Source organism: Gobio gobio (genome assembly GCF_949357685.1).
Source record: "Gobio gobio genome assembly, chromosome: 10".
NCBI lineage: Eukaryota > Metazoa > Chordata > Actinopteri > Cypriniformes > Gobionidae > Gobio > Gobio gobio.
In genome coordinates this window covers 691,672-719,110 of record NC_137116.1, presented here as the reverse complement: position 1 = coordinate 719,110, position 27,439 = coordinate 691,672, and the positions used below count along the sequence as shown (strand labels likewise).

The 27,439-nt window shown below is 40.9% G+C and overlaps 1 protein-coding gene across 4 annotated transcripts in view; it reads left to right on the top strand.

Annotated features, from left to right (window-relative positions):
• The window catches only part of acot7 (acyl-CoA thioesterase 7), a 232,534-nt gene that overhangs the window by 14,488 nt on the left and 190,607 nt on the right, over positions 1-27,439 (top strand). For all 4 annotated transcript variants that reach the window (XM_079827865.1, XM_079827864.1, XM_079827862.1 and 1 more), the window contains exons 4-6: positions 10,114-10,205; positions 12,233-12,347; positions 12,990-13,076. In XM_079827865.1, the coding sequence (XP_079683991.1) occupies positions 10,114-10,205; positions 12,233-12,347; positions 12,990-13,076 (294 nt within the window). The remainder of the gene's footprint in view (positions 1-10,113; positions 10,206-12,232; positions 12,348-12,989; positions 13,077-27,439) is intronic.

The window sequence follows — 27,439 nt, the reverse complement described above, 5'->3', positions numbered from 1 at the left end:
ATGCAGGGGCCTTGATGATTTCATCGGCAGGGCAGCCATCTACACTGCCATCTACACACTTTTTTATACAAATGCAAAATCACATTCAAATGAACACATTTGCTCTCTGTCCGTCACTCTCTATTAGACAAACAAACATTTCCTTAGCTGCTTATCTAAATAAGGACATACCATAGACTTTGATTATATACTGGATGTTTTATATTCTCCCACTTTTAATTATAAATTAAGTTAATTATAAATTATGTATGAATCTAAATATAAAAACTTCCAACCCAAACACAAACCATAGCCCTAAAAGACACCCCTAAGCCTTTTAAGTTTTTATAATTAAAAAATATTTTATGCATTTATTAATTGGATTTCCAGTAGTCTTTTTATAGAACATACCTATTTATCACCTAATTTTATCAAATGTATAATAGACATAAACCACCTGTCTTCAGATAATAACACAATAGTTCATGTAGATTAAAATCCAAGTTAAACTTGAGAAAAGTTCAATAGGTGGGTGGGTATACTGCAAAAGGTGGGCGGATGCGAGTTGGCAGAACCTTTAAAAGCTACTTCATCTAAACAAATTGTACAGCACCCCTGCAATCACTCAGGGTTCTGTACACAGTTGTACTGCACAATGTCTTTTCGCTTGTATCTGACCAATGGGTCCACACTGAAACCAGTGATTAAAGTGTTGGCCGACAGTAATGGAAAATCTAAGATAGTAATCAAGACCGATCTACTCTGCTAGACGCAAGTCACAAAAAAAACATTGATTACTCTCAGCAGACTTCTTTGATGTCTAAAGTCAGCGCAGTCTGAATATATTGTACAAAGGAAGTGCATGTTTTAGTAATGTAGTTAATTAGCTCAAAGGGGAAATATTAAAAATGATTAATAACTCATTATGATTATTAATTATGATTTAATTATGAATATTTGAACTAGTTAATGAGATTAACTTGATGTAGCTACATAAACATTACAATCAATCGACCAGTTCATCCTGTGAACACTCAGTGTTGATTATTAATTAATTCTAAGAGAAGGATAATTTTCATGGCAAGAAAACAAATTCTTCCTTAGCATTTACAGTGCTTAGAACATTTAACAAAATCGATAATTTAAGTGACAATTAGTTTGCAGCAGGGAGTCAGAATCAGAGATGTATTGTGAACAAATTTTATTAACTAAATCACAAACAAAACTAATCTAACAAAAAAGCATACACAGGAGTCACAAATACCTGGGTCAGATGGAAATGGACAGAATGAAACAGGAAAACGGATGTTAAGAATGAGGTTATGAAAAGAGTCAAGCACCTAGGAAAGCCATTAGTTTCTTAATGCAAACTCCTTTGTTAACAAATGAGCTCACAGCTTTACTAACCACACAACGATTTAGTATATTGTATGTTACTTGCAGGGTCCAGATATACAGTCGCGGGAGAAAGTCCTGATAGTTTGGTCCGATGCTGCTGAGGTTGCAATCGATTTCTTCTGTGTTGCCCGAAGAAGATATGATGCATTTGCACTTGGGATGTAAACGGTTAATCGATTATCGATTAATTGTCTACAAGAATTTACTCGATTAAATTAAATTAATTGTCGGTTAATTGAACATTGCGAACGTGACACGAGATTCTCGCAGGCGGCGAGAGACCCGACACAAACTTGAGGCGGCAAAAAAGAAACCAAACGGCGGCTTCACACCGCACGCGCAAGCAATGCGTTGGCAGGGCAGGAGCAGTGCGTATGGAGAGTGGGAGCCGCGCGCACCCGTTGTGCATTCACACTGGCAGCGTTTGTCTCGCGCAGCTGAACCGCGGCTTGTGTATTGCAAATACAGACAAATATTGTCCATTATGTCACATTTTCCAGTGTTCTCCTCCGACCCCTGTCTGTCTCGTGCTTTGATTTATGATGGGCAGCATATATCTTCTGCAAATGCGACAGTGTTCCCCTCTGTCTCATACACACATGCATATAACATGTTGTATATAAGTAGTTCACATGATAAATGTAACATTAAAGTGAATATATGCTTCTAGTTTTAATAATTTAAACAGGCTTTTGAAGTTTGGGCAAAAACTTCTGGCAGTGTTGTGTTTTCGTGTGTTGTATTTTTTTTTCACAGCGCTGGATGTCATATGGTGATCATGAAACACATGGGACACTTCACTACATGATTTCATGGTGAAATGTGATATTTTTAATGTTAATCAGGTCAGGTTTGATCAAGAACAATTCACAGTGGCTTTAATTCAGCGTGAGCAGCGCGGCAAAAATAGACTCGGCGCCGAAACGATCGCAGCACTGCTGCTTCTGCTCTGCTCCTGCTACGCGCTGCCGCGCCGCCTCTGCGTGCGGTGTAAAAACCTCTAATCTGTTAACATGGGCGCTGAAAAAAATATGCGCTGCTAACGCGTGCAGTGTGAAACCGCAGGCCAGTAATTTACCAGATAGATTATTATATGTAGGCTTAATATAGTGTAGGCTAAGCCTACCCAATTAGATTTTTATTTAAAATGTAGTTAATGTTGCTTAATGTTTCACATGCAACAGGTGAGCCAGTGCACAATTATTTTTTATGTATTTTAATTTTCTGTGCATCATTTATTTTGTTAAACTACGTAAATGCCATTATCTGTACCATATCCCAACTGTTACAATAAAACATCCATTGAGGAATATAACATGCATTTTTATTCAGTATATAAGCAATATTTAGCTTTTTATGTTAAAGACACTATTGATACCGTGAGAAATTTACATTCTCAGGGAAATAGCCGCTTATCAGTTAATCGTTAATCGATCGATAAGGTCAATCAACTATCGATTAATTCATTAAATGATTAATAATTTGCATCCCTAATTTGCACGGTTAGTTCGACTTTGTCATGGTCGAGACTCGAGGAATCTGCACATGGCTTGATGTGTGTGTAGGCCCACCATGCCTGACGGGCCTGCTGGGCAAAAGCCCGCAGACGCAGTGTATCAGTCGTAGGCGTGAGGGAGAAGAGAGAGTGAGAAATCTATGCGTCTCTCTTTTAAAGTTTTGGGGAGAAGTCCTGCCTCTTAGGGCCGTTTGACCAATGGGAAAGGTCGAATCTCCAAGCGGGAAGATTCCACTGTTGGAGACTTTATAGCTCTTTGTTTCAGCTTACTCATTTGCATGTGTGGCCTCTATTAGTGGCCGATAATTTTTTTAAAAAAGAGTATTGTAACAGGTATTGGTATATTATATAGATAGTTTCAACGGCAACAACATAAACAAACGTTACTGCGCTTTTTGTGGCCCAAACTTAACTGTGCCGCAAAGAATCAATAACAACAGAGGCTGCGTTATCTTTCTTAAGCGCGATCATCTTTCATTTTAATCGGGCAGCATTATCTTAATTTACATGTTTTTATTGTTTCAGCATGTTTATTATAAATAATCTCCCATTTCTGTCTACAATATAGAGTGGGGGAAACGCCCCCCTTAAAGGGTTAGTTCACCCAAAAATGTAAATTCATACATTAATTACTCACTCTCATGTCGACCCCAACCCGTAAGACCGTAGAGAAGTAGAAAAATATCTTAAGTTGTGTCCCGAAGATGAACGAAGGTCTTACAGGTTTGGAACGACATGAGGGAGAGTAATAATGACAGAATTATCATTTTGGGGTGAATAACCCTTTAAGGACCGTGTAATGCCGTTTTCTGTACTATAAATGCTTGCTCGCTCGCCTTTAATCATGCAATGCATCGGAATGACATGTTTCTTTGTTTCATAACATAAGATTAATGTTGGGAAAGTTAACTTGAAGATAAAGTACCCTATTTGAGATTGATTGTATATGAATGCCTCACAAAAAACCCGTGCTCTATGGGCAGTGCCATTAATAGAGGACAAAGCGAACGTTGTTTTGCACTCCATGATAAAGGCACATTTAAATATTTTGCAGGAAACATAAATCCGATCAGTTATCCAGATGGCCACCACTTGATGTGAACAAATGTAAATGTGTCCTGATTGGCTGATGATCACAGAGATAACATGTTAATGCCGGGTGTAAACGCAGCCAGAATAAGTTCCTCTAGAGTAGATTATTTCTGATAACAAGCAAAATAAATAACAAGTAGATTACATTAGACGCTGCTCTCGTATGCTAGATATTTATGAAGCATTTAAGGCTTTTTGGTGAGTCGCACACACTGTTTTTGCACTGGTGTCATATTCTCTCTGCTTGATCGTTAATATTTATATCATGTTATCCAAGAATAGTACGTAAAAAATGTGTTTCTACCGAGTAGTGCGCCATACTATCCCCTTGCCAGACCGATAAAACAAACCTTCGGGCCAGGCGCGTAACAGTGGCAACACGCGTGCGTCCGATGAAACCGTCTATACACAATCATTCAGATCTTTAAATTACAACTTCATAGACACCAAACACGGTGCAGATGAGGTTACATTAACCGTTGGTTCTGTCATACAATGTGCATACAATCAAACATCCCATTCAGAGAACACTGCGTAAGACAATATTGGGGTGCATGTTAATTTATAGAGCAGTTTGTCTATAACTTGAGTCAAAAGAGTGTGTTTTTACAGGTTTTGTGTATTAAATGTGGCCCCTTTCCTTTTCCACGTGGCTACATTATTTGGAGCAATAAACCGTCTTATCAGTTGGTATCCATGGTAACTGAGCAGTACCATCGCAAGGGCTGTGCCAAGTGTGCGACCGTACAGGGCCTCGCGCCTCACCAGGGCCTCGCGCAAAAAAGTGACAGCTGGCTTGATAATGTAAAAATGAAAATAATGTAATTTATTCCTCACCCTCATACCTCCGTTCATCTTCGGAACACAAATTAAGATATTTTTGTTGAAATCCGAAGGCTCCATAGGGATGTATTTTACACTCTCAAGATACATTAATGTACTAAAAACATATTTAAATCAGTCCATGTGAGTACAGTGGTTCAATATTAATGTTATAAAGCGACGAGAATATTTTTCGTCCGCCAAAAAAACTAAATAACGACTAATATAGTGATAACCGATTTCAAAACACTGCTTCATGAAGTTTCCGCTCCGAGGCTTCATGCAGCAGTGTTTTGAAATCGGTTAGAGCTTTACTCACAGTTAATTGAAATTCTGATTTTGGTCGCCTCTGAAATGGGTCAAACCATATTACCTAAGAAGTTCAAGTAGCCTAAATAGGTTACGCTAGAAATCCACGCTCATTCAAGGATGTGCATTTATTGCATGGACGGAGAAAGCATGGACGCCTTATTTCATCTGACGGTACGCACAAAAGATTTTTTATTTAACACTATTAAAGTTAAATAAGCGTAGCCTAACTATTACTCATCTTTTGGAGCATCAGTGAGAGCAATGGCACCGCAGAACGAGTAAAGCCTACTCTATCTCTAGACTTTTTAAATGTTTTTAAATCTGAAAACTGCAGAAAGCAATTAAATTGTCAGACATCCATTTAGCACATGTTCACAGAGGAAAACAACTGAAAAACAGCGCTGTTGTTCTTTCAATACTGTCTGGTTATTTTACTGACTGAGAAATCGCTTCTGATGATTCAGTGAGAGAGCAGTCCCAACTCATTAAGGTGGATTCAGGATGTTCTGCAAACGCGTTTGACCCATTCATAATTTAAAACATAATTTAAGCGTCAAAATGTGCGCACAGCGCAATTCAGTTACACACTTGCACCTAATGCTGTTAAACTGAATATAATTTTTTTTTTCTTAAATATCCACGTAAACAAAAAATTGTTCATCTCTAGGTATAGCAACAGTAGACCCCCGTTGATAGGCTATACCCATGGGCCTCACACATCGCGTTCGCACAGGGCCTCGCACCCCCCTTGCGACGGGCCTGTAACTGAGGTACTTGTGGCTTTAGATGGTCTTTTGGGGGATGGGTTTCTAGGCCCAGAGTGAGTTTCACCGATTGTTTGTTTAACAAATAATTATGTCTGATTTGTAGGGCTGGTCCCAATACCATTTTTTGAGCCTCGAAGCTTTGGTAGTAATCAACATCGAATATTCAAAGCTTCGGAGGGAAGGGGCTGAACATATTCTTCTCTCTAATAAAGGCAGGAATCTTATATGCTCCGAGAATGGACACTGACCTAGCAATACAAAACACACAGGTCTGTTACATCCCAGTTTTTATATATTATAGTAGTAAAAATCATTTTGTTCAGTTTAACAGATTAACTACAATTAAAAACTGAACGTGCCACGTGAGCCGAACGAGAGTCAGATTTCATTCATCACAAAAGTAAGGAGCTGAATGACAAGATGATCGCAGAAGATTTGGTTTCAAAGCGAAATGTAAAAGCGCCTATTTAAGGGAGTTTGTCATTGTACTGTTTTGTTGTGTTTTTCATTAAGAATAAAAGGCTAATGAACGCACAATTCAAGCAACCCGCCCCCGATTTGGCAAACCGTAAGTAAACTGTGCATGGCTGCATTCGTTCACAGCCGCTCAGTGCATAAGCACTGCAATGTGACAGTGAGGGAACATTTTCTTACCGTCACATCCCTAACTGGTAAAAAGGATAATACATTTTGATTCTATTATTCTATTTTCCACAATGTCAAACCAACGCAGCTTAACCCAAAATGCATGCTCAGGCATGCGCTTCTTCCATATAAGCTCATGCAGTTGTGAACTCTAGACAGACTGTGAGTATTGCGCTGTGTAATATCATTGTGCCTGCTGCATCCATGGTACGGCTCAAAGTTCCTTGCTTATTACGCAGGAATGAGAGTATAGTTCCAAGTCATATAGGTCTAGAAAATCGCAACTTTTTCATTTTCCGTTGGTCTAGTACACAATGTAACTATACACATCACAACATGTAAATAGGTATAACATAATAATAGGTTATTGCTAGCAGTAGGCTAGCTGGAGCCGTTTACCTCCAGTCTTTGTGCTAAGCTAGGCTAGAGGTGGGTGCGTCAGACATAGTTATGGCACGCACAGAGATGAGAATGGTATGTATGGACTTATCTAACTCTGGGGGATACAGTGAATAAGCTAAAGTCCCAAAAAGTCATCATTTTCCTTTAAAGAGTTGGTTTCACATGCTAAACAAAAAACGAGTTGAATGTATGACGGAGTATCTGTGCCAAATACACTGTTTTTTTTTATTTTTTTAATGGCCCTGTATGACGTCATAAAGGGTGGAGTTTCTTATATGGGCACTTCTCCCGGATGAGCACGTGCACACATCGACCAGAGCCAACAAGCTTTGTTCGGGTTACGGAAGCCATTGGCAGTACTGTCATTTTGTTTTTAGCCATGAAATCAACAATGTCTCTTAAGAAGTGTGTTTTTGGTTGTGAGGGAAAGATAACCTTGTTCAGCTTCCCAAATAACAGCAACAGAGTTCTGCAAGTGTGTTTGTTTGTTCCCGGTCACAAGTCGAAACCACAGGTGGTGAGTGAAACTGCATCACATGTCTGTGTTTTGTTGGCAATTGGCACGTATGTGCATATAATGTAAACAACATGAATGTATAGTGAATTGAAAGTTATCCAGGGATAATGCCATGATGTATTGTGTGTGTGTGTGTGTGTGTGCATGTGTGTTCGTGTGTATGTGTGTGCTTGTGACTCTTTAACTCCGCCCACTGCATGCCTCCACAAGCTCGGCTGTTTTCGGAAAGAATCAGGACAGCGTATCTGTCTTTTATAAATATGATAAAACTAAAGACTCTTTGGAGATATGAAGGATTTAATACTACTCTTTAGATACTCAATATTAATATGAGATTGGCATAAATTGTGTGTGTTATGTACCCTTTAAGATTCTACATCAGGGATGGGCAACTTCGGTCTTTGAGGGCGACTGTCCTGCATAATTTAGCTCCAACCATATCAAGCACACCTGAACAAGCTAATCAATGTCTTCTGGATTATTAGAAAGCTACAGAAAGGTGAGTTTTTATCAAGGTTAGAGCTAAACTGCAGGAAAGCGGCACTCCAGGACTGAAGTTGCCCATCCCTGTTCTACATTATTTATTTTATATAAATGTTTTAAATTCTACCTACTTCAGAGCATTTCTGAGTATAAAACAGTTGTGTTGCATGCTGATAGTAAATCTGCATTTTAAACTTTCACTGTAAGACAACATTATTCAAAATTGAAAATGATAAACGTATACTATGATATCTGACTTCATCTGTCCAGTGAGGGAACAATTTTTTGCCCATGATTCTTTGCTTGTCGAGAACATGTAAATATCCCGCTGCGTAGAACCATTTGACAAGCTGCTGCGGAAACCAATTAGAGAAGCCATTCTCTCGCCATGGTAGCGGCAGAATCCCTGCATGGTTGTCATGGCAACCGGCTTGTCTGGATGACTTCAACAGTGTGTAAAATGCAAATGATATTCCCAAAAGCAGTCTGTCAGAATTAATTCTCCTCTTTCTGCTGAATTGGTACAGTTCAGTCTTAAATTATTTGTGTTGTGTTCATAAAATGTAAAAGAAACCGCTTTCATTTATCCGCCATATTAGTCTCTGTATTGCAACCTTGCAACATTTGTCAAAATTGGATATCAAAATGGACAGTGTCTGCGGCCCCATGCCACTAACAATCTTAGATTATAAAGTGTGTTTATAGCATCCAGGCATTACTGAGAAAACAAAATAAGGTAACACTTTATTTTACAATGTCCTTGTTACATATGTTACATGTACAATAACAGTAAATTATGAATAATTACATGCAACTGACCCTCATCCAAACCCAAACCCTTACCTAACCCTATAGTAAGTACATGTTGTTAATTAACATTACTCTGTACTCAAATATATAATTACACTGTAACAATGACACCTTAAAATAAAGTGTAACCCAAAATGATTATGCATCTTAGTATTACTATCATTTCGACATTTACTATCTAATTTGAGAGGATTCCCTGCCTTAGCCTGAATAATAGGAATAATGGTAGTATAAGGAATGTAAAACAAAGTTTTTTTTTATGCATACATACAATACAATGTATATTCCTAAAATGTCATCAGTTTTAGCTAATTAAATCTTGTCATCAAGATCCTTTAGGTGATCGGAAGGAATTAAATGAAACCAGTTTTGTTCAACATGGTCCCAGTAGTCATGGAAATGCCAAGGAATTGCTCATTTTCAGGCCTGGCATTGTCATTATAAATCTTTATTGTTCTGCTCATCTATAAAATATCTCAGTACTTGAAATTGCTCTTTGTGTGTGAAATGTGTGTCTGTGAATTTTTTTTTAAAGATCCTTATATATTGTAAACACATTTGATTGGAAATTCAGTGGTCAAAATGTGTAGGAGTCTTTATTCCAGGCTTTCTACTCAATATATAAAATGACTATTAACATAATACTGGTGGACTATATTTTTATACATACAGCAGTATTCTGTTCTCTTACAATTGAAATGATTGGTTTCATGATTTGAAGGAAATGGAACCTTCAAAATCTCAAGATTTTTGAATGCAAATTAAATCCAGAATTTCCTTATGGTTAGTGTGTCATTATCACCCTCATTACTAGTTTCATTAATTCAAGGTTTCTTTGTGACGCCTTAATTGTGTACTTATCCGCTCAAGCGCATGGTTTTCCTCTCTCAAATCCCTCTCGTGTCTAATAGACACAGCCTACCCAAAATAGCCTCACTTGCTCTTTAGAAAGCAAACCAGCTTCACTATGAGATGCTGAAGTCTCCATGACAACACCAGAAACTTAGTGGCAATGTATCACTTCCCTAAGAGTTTGTTGGAAAGATATGGTCTTTTCCGATGATTGGCAACGTTATCCAGTATAATTTGTAGCTGTATCTTTTTATGACCTTTTAGAAAAAAAGTCTCCCCGGCTCCTGTGCTTTTTTGAGAACCTCTGATGTAACAAACTTGTTACAATTACTATAAGTAGGGTATCCTAGGGCCTAGAATCGTCACCATTTTTTGCCCACTTTAGCGATGGCCCTGTTTGCAATTATTATATTTTGTTTTACTTTACTCGTTATGTGATAAATGCACTGAATTTGAAGAGATTTTTGATTTCCTATTCACTTCGGATTATGTTGATATTATTTTTTGTATTTTTGTAGGTGCCAAAAAAGTGACCAACAAGGCAACGCTGTGGTATGTCCCATTCTCTCTTCAAAATGTGTCCAAAATCACAGAAGTTCCTCCTATTGAGGTAAGCGTCTGTACATCAGTGAAAACATTTCGTCTCGTTCACTAAGCATGTGTACGCACAAATTTGTGCGTGAAACCTGCGTACAAATTTTTTCATGAACAAATGATGATTCACCATAAACTTTCGGACTTTATGCTCTCCAAAAAAAATATAGAACCAATTGAAACCACACTTATGCAAAAAACACTTATGTATTATAAAACACTTTATATTATATGTATTATATTATAAATGAACGAATAATCCATTTAAAATTAAATTGTATTTCATCATATACAGTGAAAGAGTAAGATAAGCTGCGTTATAGCTTCAGCTGCGAGATTTCTCTGAATAAAGCAGCAGTTATACACGTATGTACAGCAGTCTAATAAGAGGTCTGTATAAATTGCGTTTATTGTGTTTGCGCTGGTTTTGAGTGGCACACTTGGCATTGCTTGAGTATCTGGCAAGTGAGTCTGCAGAGAGCAATGAAAGGCTGTAAAGGAAAGGTTGTGTGGAAAGCCCTAATATGGAGATGGTTTGAGCTTGTTTTATGCAAATTACTTTTATGCAAGCGACACAGCCACTCATTTAGAATACTCCAAATTCACTAACATTAGAACAAATGAATGTGCATATGCACGTTTTGTGAATTAGACTGAGCTTTTTTGTGAGAAGTTCTGTGTACACAAATACAAAATAATCCACACAATTATTAGTGAATAAGACCCATTTTATCTTCTCTTAGGATTGACATTAGAACATACAGTTTGTATCAATTCAAATTTCAATATTTATCTATATTTTATTATTTTCACTTCACATATTTTCAAATACAAGTAGTTTATCTCAAAGTTCTCTGGTAGTTTACTCTGGTAGTGTTACGTTAAAACTAAAGAAAACTAAGGTGAGGACTCAAGTGCAGGAAGGGATGGAATCTATTAACAAAATAACATAATCAAAAACAAAAACCCTCAAGGGGTAAAACATAACAACAACAAAACAACAAATCAACCCAAATGGTCACAGAGAAGGGAGCGGATCACGGGGAAGGGAGACGTTAAACAACGTACCGACAAGGACTGTGAACACAAGGGAACTATTTAAAGGGGAAGAAATCAGGAGGGAACAGGTGGGAGAAATCAAACACTAATCAGATAACAAGGGGGAGGGATCAGACAGAGACATGAGCACATGGCCCAAAATAACAAAACACCACATGTGCTCCACAAGACAGGACAGGCATGTGACAGGTAGCTTACGTCAGAATGTACAATTAGACTTAAAGGGTTAGTTTTCCCCAAAAATGTTAATTCTGTCATTAATTATTCTCTGCTACTCTCTACTCATTAACTACTCACTTACTTATTACCCTCATGTTGTTCCAAATCCATAATACCTTCTTCATCTTCGGAACACAAATTAAGATATTTTTTATGAAATAGGAGAGCTCACTGCCCCCTCCATATGCAGAAACGTCATTTGAACTTTCAGAAAGGTAGTAAAGACATTGTTAAAATAGTCCATGTGACTCCAGTCGTTCAACCTTAATGTTATGAAGCGACGAGAATACTTTTTGTGCACAAAAAACAAACAAAAATAACGACTTTATTAAACAATCTCTTCTCATCTGTGTCATTCTCCTACGCTGTTGACGTAGTAAACACAGCAAAGTGTTTCTGAGTTCTGTGTCAGAACGGCGGCTCGCCATTGGCTAGCTCCTGCGTTAGCATCACATACTTGCGTTGTGGTGCTCACATGAACAGCGTCGGTCAATGGTAAGTCTGCGTTCTGATGTAGAACTCAGAAGCACTGCACTGTATTTATGTGAACAAAGGTCTTACAGGTTTGGAACGACATGAGGGTGAGTAATTAATGACAGAATTTTCCATTTTGGATGAACTAGCCCTTCAACCCAAATGTGAAAGTTTTTGCCAAAAATATTTACTAATATTCACCAACATTTCTCAATATAGTTTGCTTTTTTTCTATTTAAAAATTAGTTATTTGTTTCAATCTTTCTGCTGACATGTTTTTGTCCATCGCAGTACTCCAGCTCAGAACAGGAGGAAGCAGGAAAAAAGAGATATGAGGCTCAGAAATTAGAGCGATTAGAGACCAAAGAGAGGAATGGTGAGATCCTCATGTCTGTCTCTGTTCCAGGTAACACTTCCTCCTTCATGTCATATACACACATCCTTATCCTCATTGAACTCATGTGTTTGATGTGTTAGTGATCACTTGGATTGACCCCATCTGGGTCTATATGCAAAATGCACTGGCAATAATTTGGTACAGTAATAGTATCAGGTGGTAATACCATGGTACTTTGAAACCATAATATTGAATGATTAGAATATGCATTTACTATGGTACTTTAAATGGTACCATAGTACCGCAGCATGTATATTCAAAAACATGGTGTTACTATGGTACATGTCCAACAAACATCATAATTCCTTAGCCACTTTTAATATTTTTGTTGGTGATTATAGTGACTGCTCTGATTGTTGGACATTTCATCTATCACTAAGAGTTTTAGGAATAGAGTCTCATCTTTACATTATTTTATGTTATTTTGCTCTGATGCTGCACAGATAGACAAACAAAGGGTATGTATGCATCCCCCCCCCCAAACAACTATGAAGTTAATTGTCAAATATTATATATCCAGGAGTATGCATGTTATTTTTAAAAACAAATTATCGTAATTAGTTTTTTCTTTGATTTGCAGATCTTTATATTAAATTATATTCATATTTGTGTATTTTATTGTCCCCCCCTCCATTTTCTCTTCTTCCTTAGAGCCTTACACTGTTGCATTCAGTCAGTCAAGTCTTATCCACCTCATTGGCCCATCTGACTGCACGCTGCATGGCTTTGTACATGGAGGTAATCAATTTAATAACTCTTTTATGAATATTACACTTTATTTTTTCTAGTAAAACGATTTTAAATAGTTCTGGCAAAAGTGTTTAGAGTCGTCTTTGAACCATGCTAACATTTAGACTGTTGAATGTTAGTAAAGTCTCTTGTGCGCTATTTGTGCGCCATGTATGGGTGACGTACGCTTAAAGGGTCATGAAACCCCAAAACACTTTTTTTGAGATGTAAACAGATATGTATAGGCTGCACATCATTGAAAACACATATGAATAATTTATGTTATTCATATGTGAAAAATAGTTATTTTTGCATTCTTCCGGTTTGAAAAGCTGAGTCGGAGCAACGTCACAAAAGCTGACGTCAACGTGTACTTTTGGCCAAAGTATGGGGCTGCTTGAACATGCTGACGTCGACCGTTTCGAGCGATTCTCGACATATATTCATGACATAAAGCTCATTCAATCCAATCACTGTGCTGTAGTATGCTTAAAATATAATTTAGTTATTATGCATGAGACAGTCACTTCTGTCAGGTTCGTCTTCCATCATTATTGTTGAGACATGGTGGGGAAGTTTTGGATGCAGCGTGCGGAAAAGTCAAGGAGGAAAGTGAGGTGTTGTTTTCAGCGTGTCGTGAAGGTGCTCTCTGGATTATTTTCGTGTGGGTAAAGACAGATAATCTATGGTGTAACAGCCGAGGCGGATGGTCGCGCAGATACGAAGTAAGGGCACTGAGCGAGCTGTAACCGGGACGCCATCTGTGGAAGCCATTGCTACAAAGGTTCGGTAAAGTAAAATGAACTTGAGGAATCGTATGGCGAACCTGCAAGCGTTGACATTAATTTGTTGACATTAAAATGTCTTAATTTATGTCAGGAGTGCAAAATAACCAATCTGTAGGTAGTGAACAATATTTTGAATGAAATATCAACAAGAATCAAAAGCCACTTTTCCGTTTTATTTGTGGTCACAGACATGCACTAACCCGCATATGTTTGGGCTCTTAAAACAGTGTGAACAGTGTGCATATTTGGACAAATATAGATTTATTCTAGCTGCCGGACAGCGCGGGTTGTCTCGGGCAACCCAGCGCTCGTCGCTCAGCGCTTCAGATGCGCGGTCGATTCTATGAAACCTTAAACGGGGTTGAGTCTCTTCGCTTATAGCCCGATCTAGTTTCTTTTTTGGTGCACCAGAAAAGGGGCTACTTTGGCTGATAAGCCTGGGTGACCTGAGGATTACAGTGAGGCTTCCTTGCCGAGTAGGCTACATCGACGTGGGCACCCACTCCTCTATCGCATCGCAAGCATGTAGAGACTGTGTTTGTGGGTTGGTTCATGTTCTCTCAAGAGAGCATAAGCACGTCGGCACGTTATTCATCTTGCCAAACAGTGTGCATATTTGGACAAATATAGATTTATCACGTTTGCAAAATATTTTGTCATACAGAATAACATTTCTTTTCATTTCTCACTGAATTAGCCTATGCTGATCTGAAGAGCTGAATGACATTCAGAGCGATCTCTGTCTGTTCTTCCTGCTGCACGCCACTTATGATCTCAGAGCTCTGGTGTGCAAAGCAGCCTGACCTGCTGCCATGTATGCCCTGCCATTTAAGCACAACATAGTTTTGAGAGGTCAGATGGCAGAGTTGGAGCTCTCAGTGTTGATGCCTACCCATATGCGAGTTCGCAAACGTCTCGTCAATCGGCAGCATCAACACATACCCATATTCCCCTATCCCCTCGACATCAGCAAAGTTAAAACGCTGATGTTGATGAATTTCGGGCCGAATATGGGTTCTTCTATGCCCTCTCGATTTCTGTAAGAAGATCAGGAAGGGAATGGAAGGCTCACCTGAGCCGATGGTTTATGGTCCGGGAGAAATCGATCGTCCAATCTATCACGAGCGATCTCTCCTCCAACGCACCAACATGGCAGCTGCAGCCTGCCTGCAGCGCGTTACATAACATCCATCAGCTCAGCATACACGTCAGGGTGGCTGAGAGGATTCAGGATTTATATACCACTCTCACCAGCCATCCCTAAGAGCACTTGCTGATAAGTCTCGTCAGCCGCCAGATCGTCTGAGAGGATTACACCCCTCTCGCAGCGATTGGCGAGCTCCATCTGGGAAACCCATGATGCACGTCAGCGCTCTGCCTTGGCATGAGCGGGACCCGCATCACCAGTCCAAGATGCCGAACCCTCTTCCCTCAAGAAGAGAGCCAGACGAGAGCGAAGCGATCTCAGATTGAAAAACGCTCACAATTCACACAAACAGCTCCATAAGAACTGACTGTGCATGATCTTGATCCCGGGCAGTAAATACACAGCTCGTGTGTATTAAAAAATGAATTTGTATTACCTTAACTCAAAGCACTTCAGACAGAACAGTCCCTGAAGACGAAAATATGAATGTCATGGTTGCAAGGCTCCCTTATATACTTCCTGGTCACACATTGATGACATCATGGGCTGTCACCGGTCAATAGGATTGCTGTGATTCGATAGTAGCTTCAGGCACCTGTCACTCTGAGGCGTTCCCCCAATGCGTTCTAGGACGCAGTGCAAGTTCCCTTTCGAAAGGGAACTATTGGTCATTGTGTTTCTGTAAAAAAAGTAATATTTAATAATAATATCATTAATAATAATACTAACACAATTCTATTATTACTACTACTACTGCTAATATACAACATGCTAAGATCTGTCAGGCTGTTGGGTTAATGAAAATTAATCACATTGTCTGCATTCACTCTCTGTGAATCAAGATCCAAGATCTGGCTGGCTGAAATCAAAACATGCATGTGATAGCTGAGCACTGGCCAATGGGATTGCTGCTTGTGCATTCATTCTGCCAACATCCGGAAAAAAAAAGCCAGCAGTGGCTTCTGCTTAGGGCCCTATTTTATTGATCTGAGTGCAAGGTCTGAAACACGTGGCGCAGGTGCACTTAGTCTGAATCCACTTTTGCAAGTTTAACGATGGAAAAAAACGGTCGGCGCGCCAGACGCATTGTCCAAAAGGGTTGTACGTAGTCTCTTAATGAGTCATGGGTGTGTTTTGTGCATAACATGCAATAAATCAATCAGAGTCTCATCTCCTATTCCCTTTACAGTTTTTCTCAGTCGCCTTGGTACATTTCTCGAATCATCCTCGATATTTGCAAAACAGCAAGTGCATTTCTCAAAACAATTCGTACAAATAGCAAAACACCATGGATTACCTGCAAAAGCCAGTCTCTTGCTCAAAATCCTTTGTTCATCTCTCAAAAGTAAATATCTGTGTCAATGAACATGTCAGTGCCATCAGAATGACAAGTCCTTGTGTCATTGTGTATGAATAAGACAGTCAAATTGCTTAGTCATTTTGTCAATATAACTGTACTCTGGAGGGATGTCCTGATGTAAATATGGCTAAAATTTTGATGACAATTATTGTAAATTGTAGATTACACCTTAGTGTGTGGGAGTTTGAATGCAAGAGACTGGACAAGATTCACATTTATGCTTTTACTGTTTGTACTGTAATTTGTTGACAGACCATGTCATTGCGATACAGAAAGGAAAAGACAGCACTGCATAGCACAAAGAAACCCCCCCCCCCCCCCCCCCCCCCAGAAAAACAAAAGTAGAAATGTGAACGTCTAACGGAAATGTATAGAAATATGCTTGACATTTTATGACAACTTGTTCAACCATTTTGCATGTAAAGACTTATGCTATGAACTAATGCCTAAATGTTGTGGGGGGTAAGACTATTCAACAGAGACCCATTATAATACATTTTGATCAACATGACATAAGCAACTGATAATGTAGGAAACAGCAGAGAATTGTACATAATCATTTGCATGGATGTACACAAGGATTTGCAACTTGTTCAAAGAAATGAGAAAATGCTTTTTTGATGTGCACAAGTGACACAATGATGTGAAGATTGAACAGGTAGCTTTGAGAATTTCAATTCTGATCTGAGAAATGTACCAAAGCGACTGAGAAAAACTGTAAAAGCCAGTTGTGCTTGCACTATGGCAGACTCTGTATTTACATGGCGGAATTTGCGAGCAGAAAGACTGCACGCTTCTCCAGAGAGGAATCCCTTTATTTTTAATATTTGGCATGTTTGTCTGCTGCGCATCCCTGTGTGTGTAATAAGCAGAGTGCACGCACGTTGTGCACCCGCCTATAGGCGCACATTCCATTAATTTCCTATTATCACTGTAAAGATGCTTTGAAGCAATCTGTGTTGTAAAAAGAGCTATATAAATGAAGGTGACGACTTGATGCCCTTTAAAAAGCACAAAAAATACTGCGCTATTGACTTTAGACCAGGTTTTTGTTGGTCAATGGCACAGTCATTTTCAGTTGCCTCAAAATAGCAACGTGCCAACAATTCTCCTGAACACACCTCGTTTTCAGACCAGCACGCCGATGGCCGAACAGATGGGCGCGAGTGCATTTACTATTTAAGCAACGTGGAGCTGGATGTGAAAATGATAACTGCGTCGAGCTGAAACTAGCAAAAAACACTTGCGTCGCACCTGGCGTCGCATTGCGACGGGTGTATGATAGGGTCCTTGGTCTTAAAGACTTTGTTTTACGCTAAAGGCTAAACTAATTTTGTCATTTTGCCAGAAAAAAAAAAAAAAAAAGAATGGCATTTTCATTCAGCGCATCATTCTACGTGTATGAAAGACTCTCACTTTCTCTCTCTTTGAATGTGAGGTAAAAAATGTCAATCATAATTAATTAATCGTTTATGAGCGATCCATCACTAACGCACAATCAGTGTTCTAGTGTAGGCGGTCATAGGATACAATACGCAGTGAAAACATATGTTCTAAACGTGTTCTTATCCTCTAACACAATCACTTGTGAGTGAAATCAAACAATTTTTAGCCAGTGGCTAATGACAGACATTATTTAGAAGCCTACAAAATTTTGCTGCATTTACTTGCAATGTAGAGGGTTGGCTGTAACCACCACTGCCCCATTTGTACATGCATGACAAGAAGTCAACTCACTGACCTGAATGAGTTACATAAACACAAGAACATCAGCAGCACAGTCCATGTAACTGGGAACATTTGACACATACAGTTTAATCTAAACCTTAAATTTAGATCTTTAAAATGTCTTCTACCAGACATTTGCATTTTATTTTATTTTATTTTTTTGGATACTAAGCTCATGCCGAACAATTGAGGTTTTAAAACTGGTATGCTATTTATGCTCTCTCTCTCTCTCTCTCTCTCTCTCTCTCTCTCTCTCTCTCTCTCTCTCTCTCTCTCTCTCTCTCTCTCTGTCGGAGTGCATGCTGGGAGTGAGTGGAGCGTAGTGAGTGTGAGTGGTGAATCGTGCTTGAGTTGTTTTTCTTTTCTATCTTTTCTCTTTTTTTTGTTTTGTATGGTTTAGAAGTAATCTAGTTTTTTTGGTAGTTTTGGCACATTTTTTGGTGTGTTTTGTTTTTGTGGGGGTGGGATTTTTTTTGGGGGGGGACCATGGCGGTTCCAAGTGTGCATGGTTTGGATACACTCAAGCGTCATCACGGTGTAAAAGTGGCAGCGACAGCGAGTGTGGAGAGTTGCTGTTTAGCTGTAGGGGAAATTGTGGGACATGAGAATGTAATGTCTGCCTCAAAGATGAACAGCGCTATTGTAATTTTCTTGAATACAATAGAAAAAGCAAACAAAGTAGTTCAGAGGGGAATAGTGTTAGAAGGTGTTCTTATTCCCGTTCTTCCACTTTCATTACCGTCTAAAAGAGTTACTCTCTCGAACGTCCTGCCTTTTATTAGCGATGTTGTTTTTAACGCAAGCCTTGTCTTGTTATAGAAAACGTCTAGGTTACGTCTGTAACCTTAGTTCCCTGAGTAGGGAACGAGGCGCTGTGTCACCGCTTTGGGAACGCCTCTGCGTGATTGCGTCATGAAGCACGTATGTCGTCAGTCCAATAGAGAGACGTAACATCATAGACAAGTGACGTCATCGACCGGAAAGTATAAACCATCCCCGGAAACACAGGCCCACAGCTTCTGTAAAAGGATGAAGCAAGGCGCTCGCGGGCATGCAGAGAGTATGGCAGGGGGACGCAGCGTCTCATTCCCTACTCAGGGAACTAAGGTTACAGACGTAACCGAGACATTGTCCTTCATGGGAACTCGAGCTGCGTCACCGCTTTGGGAACGAGACTAACCACGCCCCCATAGGAGCTGGATGCCCACCTGTATACTCAGGAAGCGAGCACCCGAGCCCCCGGAGTAGTGTTAATATCTAGTTCATAGAACCTGACGAAAGTGAGCGGCGAGGACCATGCGGCCGCATCACAAACATCCTGCAAGGAAGCACCTGCCAAAAGAGCCTGAGAGGCCGCCATGCTCCAAGTAGAGTGGGCTCGGACAGCCAAAGGAGAAGGCTGCCCGGCCGCAACATAAGCAAGTGAAATGGCCTCGACCACCCACTTGTTCATCCTCTGCTTAGAAACGGGTCCCCTTCTCGAGGGTGACCCGTAACACACAAACAACTGTTCAGATCTCCTCCACAGGGCAGCTCTGTGGACATAAGTATCTAATGTCTCAACATGTCTCAAAATCTCAATAGGTCTCACAGGATTAGTGAGAACCTTCGGAACATAACCCGGCCTAGGAGACAGGAAGTCCCTGGCCATACCGGGAGCAAATCCCAAGCACGAGGGTGCCACCGAAAGGGCTTGTAAATCTCCAATTCTTTTCAACGAAGAAATAGCAAGCAGAAAGATAGTTTTAAGAGTAAGACATTTCTCTGAAACTTCCTCAAGTGGCTCAAAGGGAGCCTCAGAAAGGCCTTGAAGCACAATGGCCAAGTCCCAAGCTGGCACCCTGGTAGGCACAACAGGTCTTCACCTCAAGGTTCCACGGAGGAAGCGAGTTTCTAACGGGTGTCCCCCCAAAGAAACACCACCCAAAGGAGTGTGAGCAGCTAAGGCCACCACATACACCTTCAGTGTGGAGGGAGCTAACCCAGCGGAGAATCTCTCCTGCAGGAACTCCAGCACCGCACTCGCAGTTAACTGGATCCCACAGGCGCTCTCTACACCATACAGTGAAGAGTCTCCACTTAAGAGCATACAGTTTCCTCGTGGAGGGAGCTCTAGAGTGTAGAATGGTCTCCACAACCTCAGCTGAGAGACCAGAGCTTATGAGCTGGGCCCCCTCAGAGGCCAAGCCCACAGCTTCCACACCTCTGGGCGAGGGTGTACAAAGACACCGCCCGCCTGAGAGAGAAGGTCCTCCCTGAGCGGAATCTCCAGGGGAGAGCCGTCGAGGAGAGACACAATGTCCGAGAACCATACTCGGCCCGGCCAGAACGGGGCTACTAGCAGAAGACGGGCCCCTTCCCGGCGCACTCTCTCTAGTACTCCCGGCAGCAGAGTAATCGGGGGAAATAAGTACAGGGGTAGCCTCAGCCACTCCTGCACATTGTGTCCAGTCCGAGAGGAGCTCGGGGCGTTAGGGAGAACCACAGTTGACAATGGGTGTTCTTGTGTTTTGCCCACAGGTCCACTTGGGCCCTGCCAAACTTCTCCCAAAGGAGCTCCACCATCTCGGTGTGAAGTCTCCATTCCCCGGGCCTCGGCCCCTGTCTCAACAGGATGTCTGCTTCCACATTCAACCGCCCAGGGAAGTACATAGCTCTCACTGAGAGTAGTTTCCCCTGGGACCAAAGGAGAATAAGGCGCGCCAGTTTGTATAACTGACAAGACCTCAGACCCCCTTGATGGTTGATATAGGAGACCACCGATGTGCTGTCTGTGCGAACGAGCACATGATGGCCCCTGAGATATGGCAGGAAGTGCTTCAGAGCCTGAAACACTGCCAACATTTCTAGACAATTTAAAGGCCACGAATGCTGGTGCTCCTGCCATAAGCCATGGGCCGAGCGACCACTCATGGTCGCCCCCCAGCCCGTAAGGGAGGCATCCGTGCTCAGAGATACCCGCTGGCACGGTGCCCCCAGTAACGGGCCTAGGGCCAGAAACCGAGGTCCTTCCACATGATCAAGGAGCGGAAACACCGCCGCGAAACCATGATCACCCGAAAGGGATTTCCCCTCAGGGAAAAACCTCTGGTTTTGAGCCACCACTGTAACGGTCTCATGTACAACAGGCCGCACGGAATGGTATTGGACGCTGCTGCCATGAGACCCAGCAGTCTCTGAAACTGCTTTACAGTAAGTGACTGGTCTAGCTTCACCCCTCTCACGGCCGAGCGGATCGACTCTATGCGAGTCTCTGATAAGCGGGCCCGCATAAAGACCGAATCCCAACTCACGCCTAGATATGTTATTCTCTGGACCGGAGAAAGAACGCTCTTCTTGGAGTTGAGCCTCAGCCCCAGCCTCCTCATGTGCGTGAGCACAACATCTCGATGTTGAACCACGAGACGAGCTGACTATGCTAGGATCAGCCAGTCGTCGATGTAATTGAGAATGCGAATCCCTTGCATACGCAAGGACAAACGCAGCGTCCACACACTTTGTGAACGTGTGGGGTGAAAGAGCTAGACCGAAGGGAAGCACCCGATATTGATACACTTCTCCCTTGAAAGCGAATCTCAGGAACTTCCTGTGCTGCGGAAGGATGGAGATGTGGAAATACGCATCTTTGAGATCTATCGTGACAAACCAGTCCTCGGACCTGATCTGAAACACGATCTGTTTGAGTGTGAGCATCTTGAAATTGAGCTTCGCTACGGCCCGGTTCAAGACGCGAAGATCTAAGATAGGGCGTAGCCCTCCATCCTTCTTTGGCACTATGAAGAACCGGCTGTAAAAGCCTGACTCCCTGTCTGGGGGGGGGGGGGGGTTATTTTGATTATGTGGTTTTCATTACCACTGACAGAATCAAATGTTTTGGCTGTGGTAAAGCCGGCCATTTGGTCCGAGCTTGTCCCAGCAAACAAGAGGAAGACAACCGGTTGGCTGATGCAGAAGACGCAGCCAATGGCATAGTGCAACCTAGTCGTAACATAGTGCAAGCTTCAGTCGTGGCTGAGTCCACGGTGGCACGGGCGAGCGATCATGATGGAGCTCAGAGCGCTGGGACTGCGAAGGTTTTCAGTGGGGGAAGAAAGTGCAAAAGATGAGAACGAAGGAGACAAAGGTGAGTCAAGCGATAACAGAGATTCAGAAATTGTTATGGGGGATGTTCCGGAGGTTGATGGTAACGTTAGGCCTAATGAAATTGATTCAGAACAAGCATTGTTTAAAGTGCCTTTAAAAAGGAAGAAGTCAGATAGAGTTCATGATTTTAGACATTTAGGGCCCTATTTTAACGATCTGAAACGCAAGTGTCAAAGCGCGAAGTGCAAGTAACTTTGTGGGCGGGTCTCAGCGCTGTTGCTATTTTCCCGGCGGGATAAATGGCTCTTGCGCCCGGCGCAAATCTAAAATGGGTTGGTCTGAAGTAGCTTCATTATTCATAGGTGTGGTTTGGGCGTAACGTGAATAAACCAATCAGAGCGTCATCCAACATTCCCTGTAAAAGCAGGTGCGCAAGTTCCATTATGGATTGCTATTATTATGGCGTATTTACCAGGCGCACGCCAGGAGCGGTTCACAGCCGAGGAGACTGATGTGCTTGTAAGAGCAGTGAAAGACAGAGAAGTTGTGTTATATGGAGATGGGAGAAACTCACCCAAAATAGCGTCGATTAAACATGCGTGGGAGGAAATAGCCACAATTGTTTCATCAGCTGGCATCCCCAGGACGTCGCACCAGTGCCGCAAGCGCTACAATGACATCAGAAGACGGGGAAAGTCCAAGCTTGCCAGCATCAATCGGGCACGCCGTGTAACGGGAGGTGGATCTGCCTCTACTCAGGACCTGACGCCAGCAGAGGACATCGCTGCGTCCACCCTCACTGATTTTTTTTTCCTGGTTCTTGACGGACAAACCAATTTGTTAGATGTCCTTATATACATATATGTCTTGCCAGAAGTTGCCACTATTGGGCAAACAGGTCTCCTTAATTATTAGACTACAATTAGCCTGAATAATTTGTAAGCTAGATTTATGCCTATTTTTTCACATCTTCGTGGCACACCACAATGATTTCCGTCATCTCATGTGTTCATATTTTTTAGTGTAACAATTTATGATTTGCAAAAATAACTGTTGCATCTGTGTAGATTACATGAGCAAAGTGTATGCGCGTTGTGCACGCTATACATTATGGTCAAGCATGCGCCTTTAAAATAGCATAAGGAACAACGCGCAACGCGCCACTGACTTTAGACTAGGTTTTTTCTGGTCAGTGGCGCAATTGTTTAATGGAACAGCAAAATAGCACCAGGGATTGTTTGCGCCGGAACACGCCTCCTTTTTTGCGCTGAACCGCCCAGGTAGCGCAAGTTCATTCACTAGTTTAGCGACGTGCTTCTGTGGAGGGAAAAGCGCGCTTTGCGCGGGTGCAAAATAGGAATGGCACATGCGTCGGTGTACAAAGTCAATTGCGCTGGGTGCAAGATAGGGCCCTTAAAGAAATTAGATCTTGAAGATGCTGTTGATCCGATTGATTCAGAGAGTGACAGCGAGTCACTGACTCCAGTGTTACGTTGTCACAAAGTGAGTCTTCTAGCTGCAATTATGATGTACAGGACATTAAGTTGTTCCTCAGATCAACAAAGAACAAGAGAGGGGTGCTGGTCAATGAGTACTTCCCAGATGTAGGACAGTTTGTGGAAAAAACAAGGAATTTCATGGCTGAAGGCAGTTTTTCAAACAAGGAGGTGTACAGGTTAAAGAAAATAGTGCAAAAACTCAATATGGATTTAAATGATGGCAGTGAAAAAGCTTAAAACAATGTTATTAAACAGAACAAAAATAGATGTCACTTTTATCCAAGAAACACACAGTGATGTTAGAAATGCTGCTGATTGGATGCAGGAGTGTGATGGTATTTCTGTACTCAGTCACTACACCGCACTTAGTGGGGGTGTGGGTATTTTATTTACTAAGAGTTTTTGTCCAGTCTCTTATCAAGTTGATGAGATTGTAAAAGGTTTTTGAAAATTTTGTTTGTGTATATGCTCCAACAGCTACAATGGAAAGATTGGTGTTTTTAGATGCCCTTAGTACCACGTTACAAAAATGCAGTACCGTAGAATATTTATTTTTAGGAGGAGATTTTAATTGTACGGAAAATAATATTGATCAAAATCACATTGAGCCCCATATGCCTTCACGTGACCATCTCATTAAGATGATAAATGTGAATGATTTATGTGATGTTTGGAGGCATTTTCATGATGGACTGTATACATGGGGTCATGCTCGTGATGTTTTATCCCTTGCTAGATTATCCCTTGCTAGATTTAAACATCAGATGGGAATTTTTAAAAGTTGTGTCATTTCACCGGTCAGTTTTTCTGATCATCATATGGTATTGAGTTTTTCCTTTTTAAATCAAATTAAACCACATAGTGCATACTGGCATTTCAATAATAACTTATTGTGTAGTAAGGATTTTAAGGATGTATTTAAAGTATTTTGGGAAGAATAAAAAAAAAAAAACCAAAAGATTCATTTCAAGATTTACAGCAATAGTGGGATTTTGGAAAGGTCCAAATAAAACAATTTTTTCAACAGCACACCTGCAATGTTACCAAAGAGTTAAATAGTTCTATGAATTCATTGGAGGCAGAAATAATTAAATTACAGAATTAAGCTGATTCAACAAGTAATCAAAATTACACAGAGATGATCTGAAATAAGAAAACCCAGCTAGCAGACCTACTGGGGTTGAAAACACAAGGAGTTCTGGTTCGTTCTCGCTTTTAAGTATTGAACAGATGGATGCACCATCTAAATATTTTTTTAGTTTTGAAAAGAAAAATGGGCAAAAACGTTTTTTCCATGCTTTGCGCTCTGAGGCAGGAGTGATTTTATCTAGTCATGCAGAAATACAAAAAAGAGCTTGTGGTTTTTATGAAAACCTATATAATAATGAGTTCAGGATGGGATTCTGAGTGTTTTTTTTAAAAGTTTGACTCAAGTGTCAGAGGGGGCCAATGCAGAGCTCTCGGGTGCTTTAAGCCTGGGGGAGTTGCACAAGGCCCTTCAAGGCATGGATTCTGGGAAAGTGCCAGGAATTGACGGCCTTCCCATTGAATTTTACAAGTTTGGGCTCAGGCCAGTTGCCATTGAGTAGCCGTAGAGCAGTCATTACTCTTCTCCCCAAAAAAGGAGATATTTTAGAAATTAAGAATTGGGGCCTGTTTCGCTCCTTTGCTCTGATTATAAATTGCTTTCAAAGGTTTTAGCTAATAGGTTAGCTAGAGTAATGGATCAGGTGGTGCATCCAAATCAGACTTATCGTGTCCTGGGTAGGTACATTTTTGACAATGTTGCCCTTATTCGGGATATTTTTGATGTCTCCAAGGCACTCAACATTGATATTGGGCTTATCTCACCAGATCAACAAAAGGCCTTTGATTGGGTTGAACACTCTTATTTGTGGAGAACTTTAAAAGCTTTTGGATTCAGTCAGGATTTTATTGATAAAGTGAAAGTGCTCTATGGTGACGTTGAGGGTGTATCAAGATAAACGGTGGCTTATGCACCCCTTTTAAAGTCTGTATGGGTATTAGACAGGGCTGTTCTTTGTCTGGGATGTTATATGCAATTGTTATAGAACCTTTGTTGCAAAAATTAAGAGAAAATATTTGTGGTTTGAATCTACCTATTTGTAAAAATAGTATTTCTTTGTCTGCCTATACTGATGATGTGGAGGTTTTAATTAATGGGCAAAATGATGTGCAGGTTTTAATGAAAGTTTTAGAAGATTTTAGAATTTTATCATCAGCAAAAGTGAATTGGAACAAGAGTGAAGCACTTTTAATTGGAAATTGGTCAAAAGGGAAACCAAGTCTTCCTGATGGTTTAACCTGGGGAACAAGTGGTTTTAAGTACTTAGGTGTGTATCTGGGAGATTAAATGTTCATTCAGAAAAACTGGGAAGGGGTAGCTGATAAGGTGAAAGGCAGGCTTGATAGATGGAAGTGGCTAATACCAAAGTTATCATATAAAGGGAGAACATTAATTGTGAATAATTTAGTAGCTTCCTGCCTTTGGCATAGGCTAGCATGTTTGGACCCTCCAGCACAACTTCTAGTAAAAGTTCAAGGGATTTTGGTAGATTTTTTTTGGGATAAGTTGCACTGGGTCCCACAGAGCGTGTTGTATTTACCTAAAGAGGAGGGGGGTCATGGTTTGATACATTTGAAAAGTAGAATTGCAGCCTTTCCTTTGCAATTTTTACAAAGATTTCTGTATGGTCCATTAGTGAATGGGTGGCGGGCTGTTACATGCTCCAATTTACACAGAACTGAAGGACTGTGGTTGGACAAATCCCTGTTTCTAATGGACCCTCTGAAAGTGAACGTGAATGGACTGCCAGTGTTTTATTGCAATCTTTTTAAGGTTTGGAGTCTCTTTGAATCACAGAGAAATGAGACAATACCTTCTCTCCACTGGCTTTTGGAGGAGCTGCTAATAAATGGAGCTTGTTTTGATTTAACAAATGACAATTGCTCCTTTCATGGACTTAATGTACTGTTGCGGAATTCACAGATCTTCACATTTGGACGTTTGATTCATGTAGCTGGGATGGACTTTGAAAGAACAGAAGTGGCCTCTAGTCTAAAGGTCAGGTCTTTGCGGACTGTTGAGCAAATGCTAAAGAACTGGAAATTGTTGGTCAGTACTGAAGAAAAAGATTTGCTTATGGACAGACATGGTGAAGTAAATACTTCTAATACACCTTCTAATGAAAAGTGTTTCCCCATGATTACCATGTTGATAATCACCTAAGTTAGATGGTTGTAGTGGACCTTTTTTATATGCTGAAAGACCATTGCACCTGGATTTTTTTAAAGCCACTGGCAAAGCTTTTTATAAAATATGTGTTAAAGTTTTTAATAAAAAGGTACTGAATGATAAAGTTGACACGCCGTGGCGCAGAGTATTGGGTGTTGAAGAGAATGTGAAACCTGAGTGGAGGTCACTGTATAAGCCACCGTTATCTAAAAGGACAGGAGATATGCAGTGGAGGCTTCTTCACTGTGCCATTGCTGTTAATGCTTTTATTACAGTTCTTAATCGTGAAGTTATTGCTGATTGTCCTTTCTGCTCAAAAAGAGAAACATTTTTACATGCTTTTATGGAATGTGACTGACTAAAACGTCTCCGGTTACGTATGTAACCTAGGTTCCCTGAGAACAGGGAATGAGACACTGCGTCAGCTGACGCTACGGGGAACGCCTCCAGCATGACAGGTGTCTGGATCACAATCAAATCACGTCAATCCTATTTACCGGCGAAAGCCTAT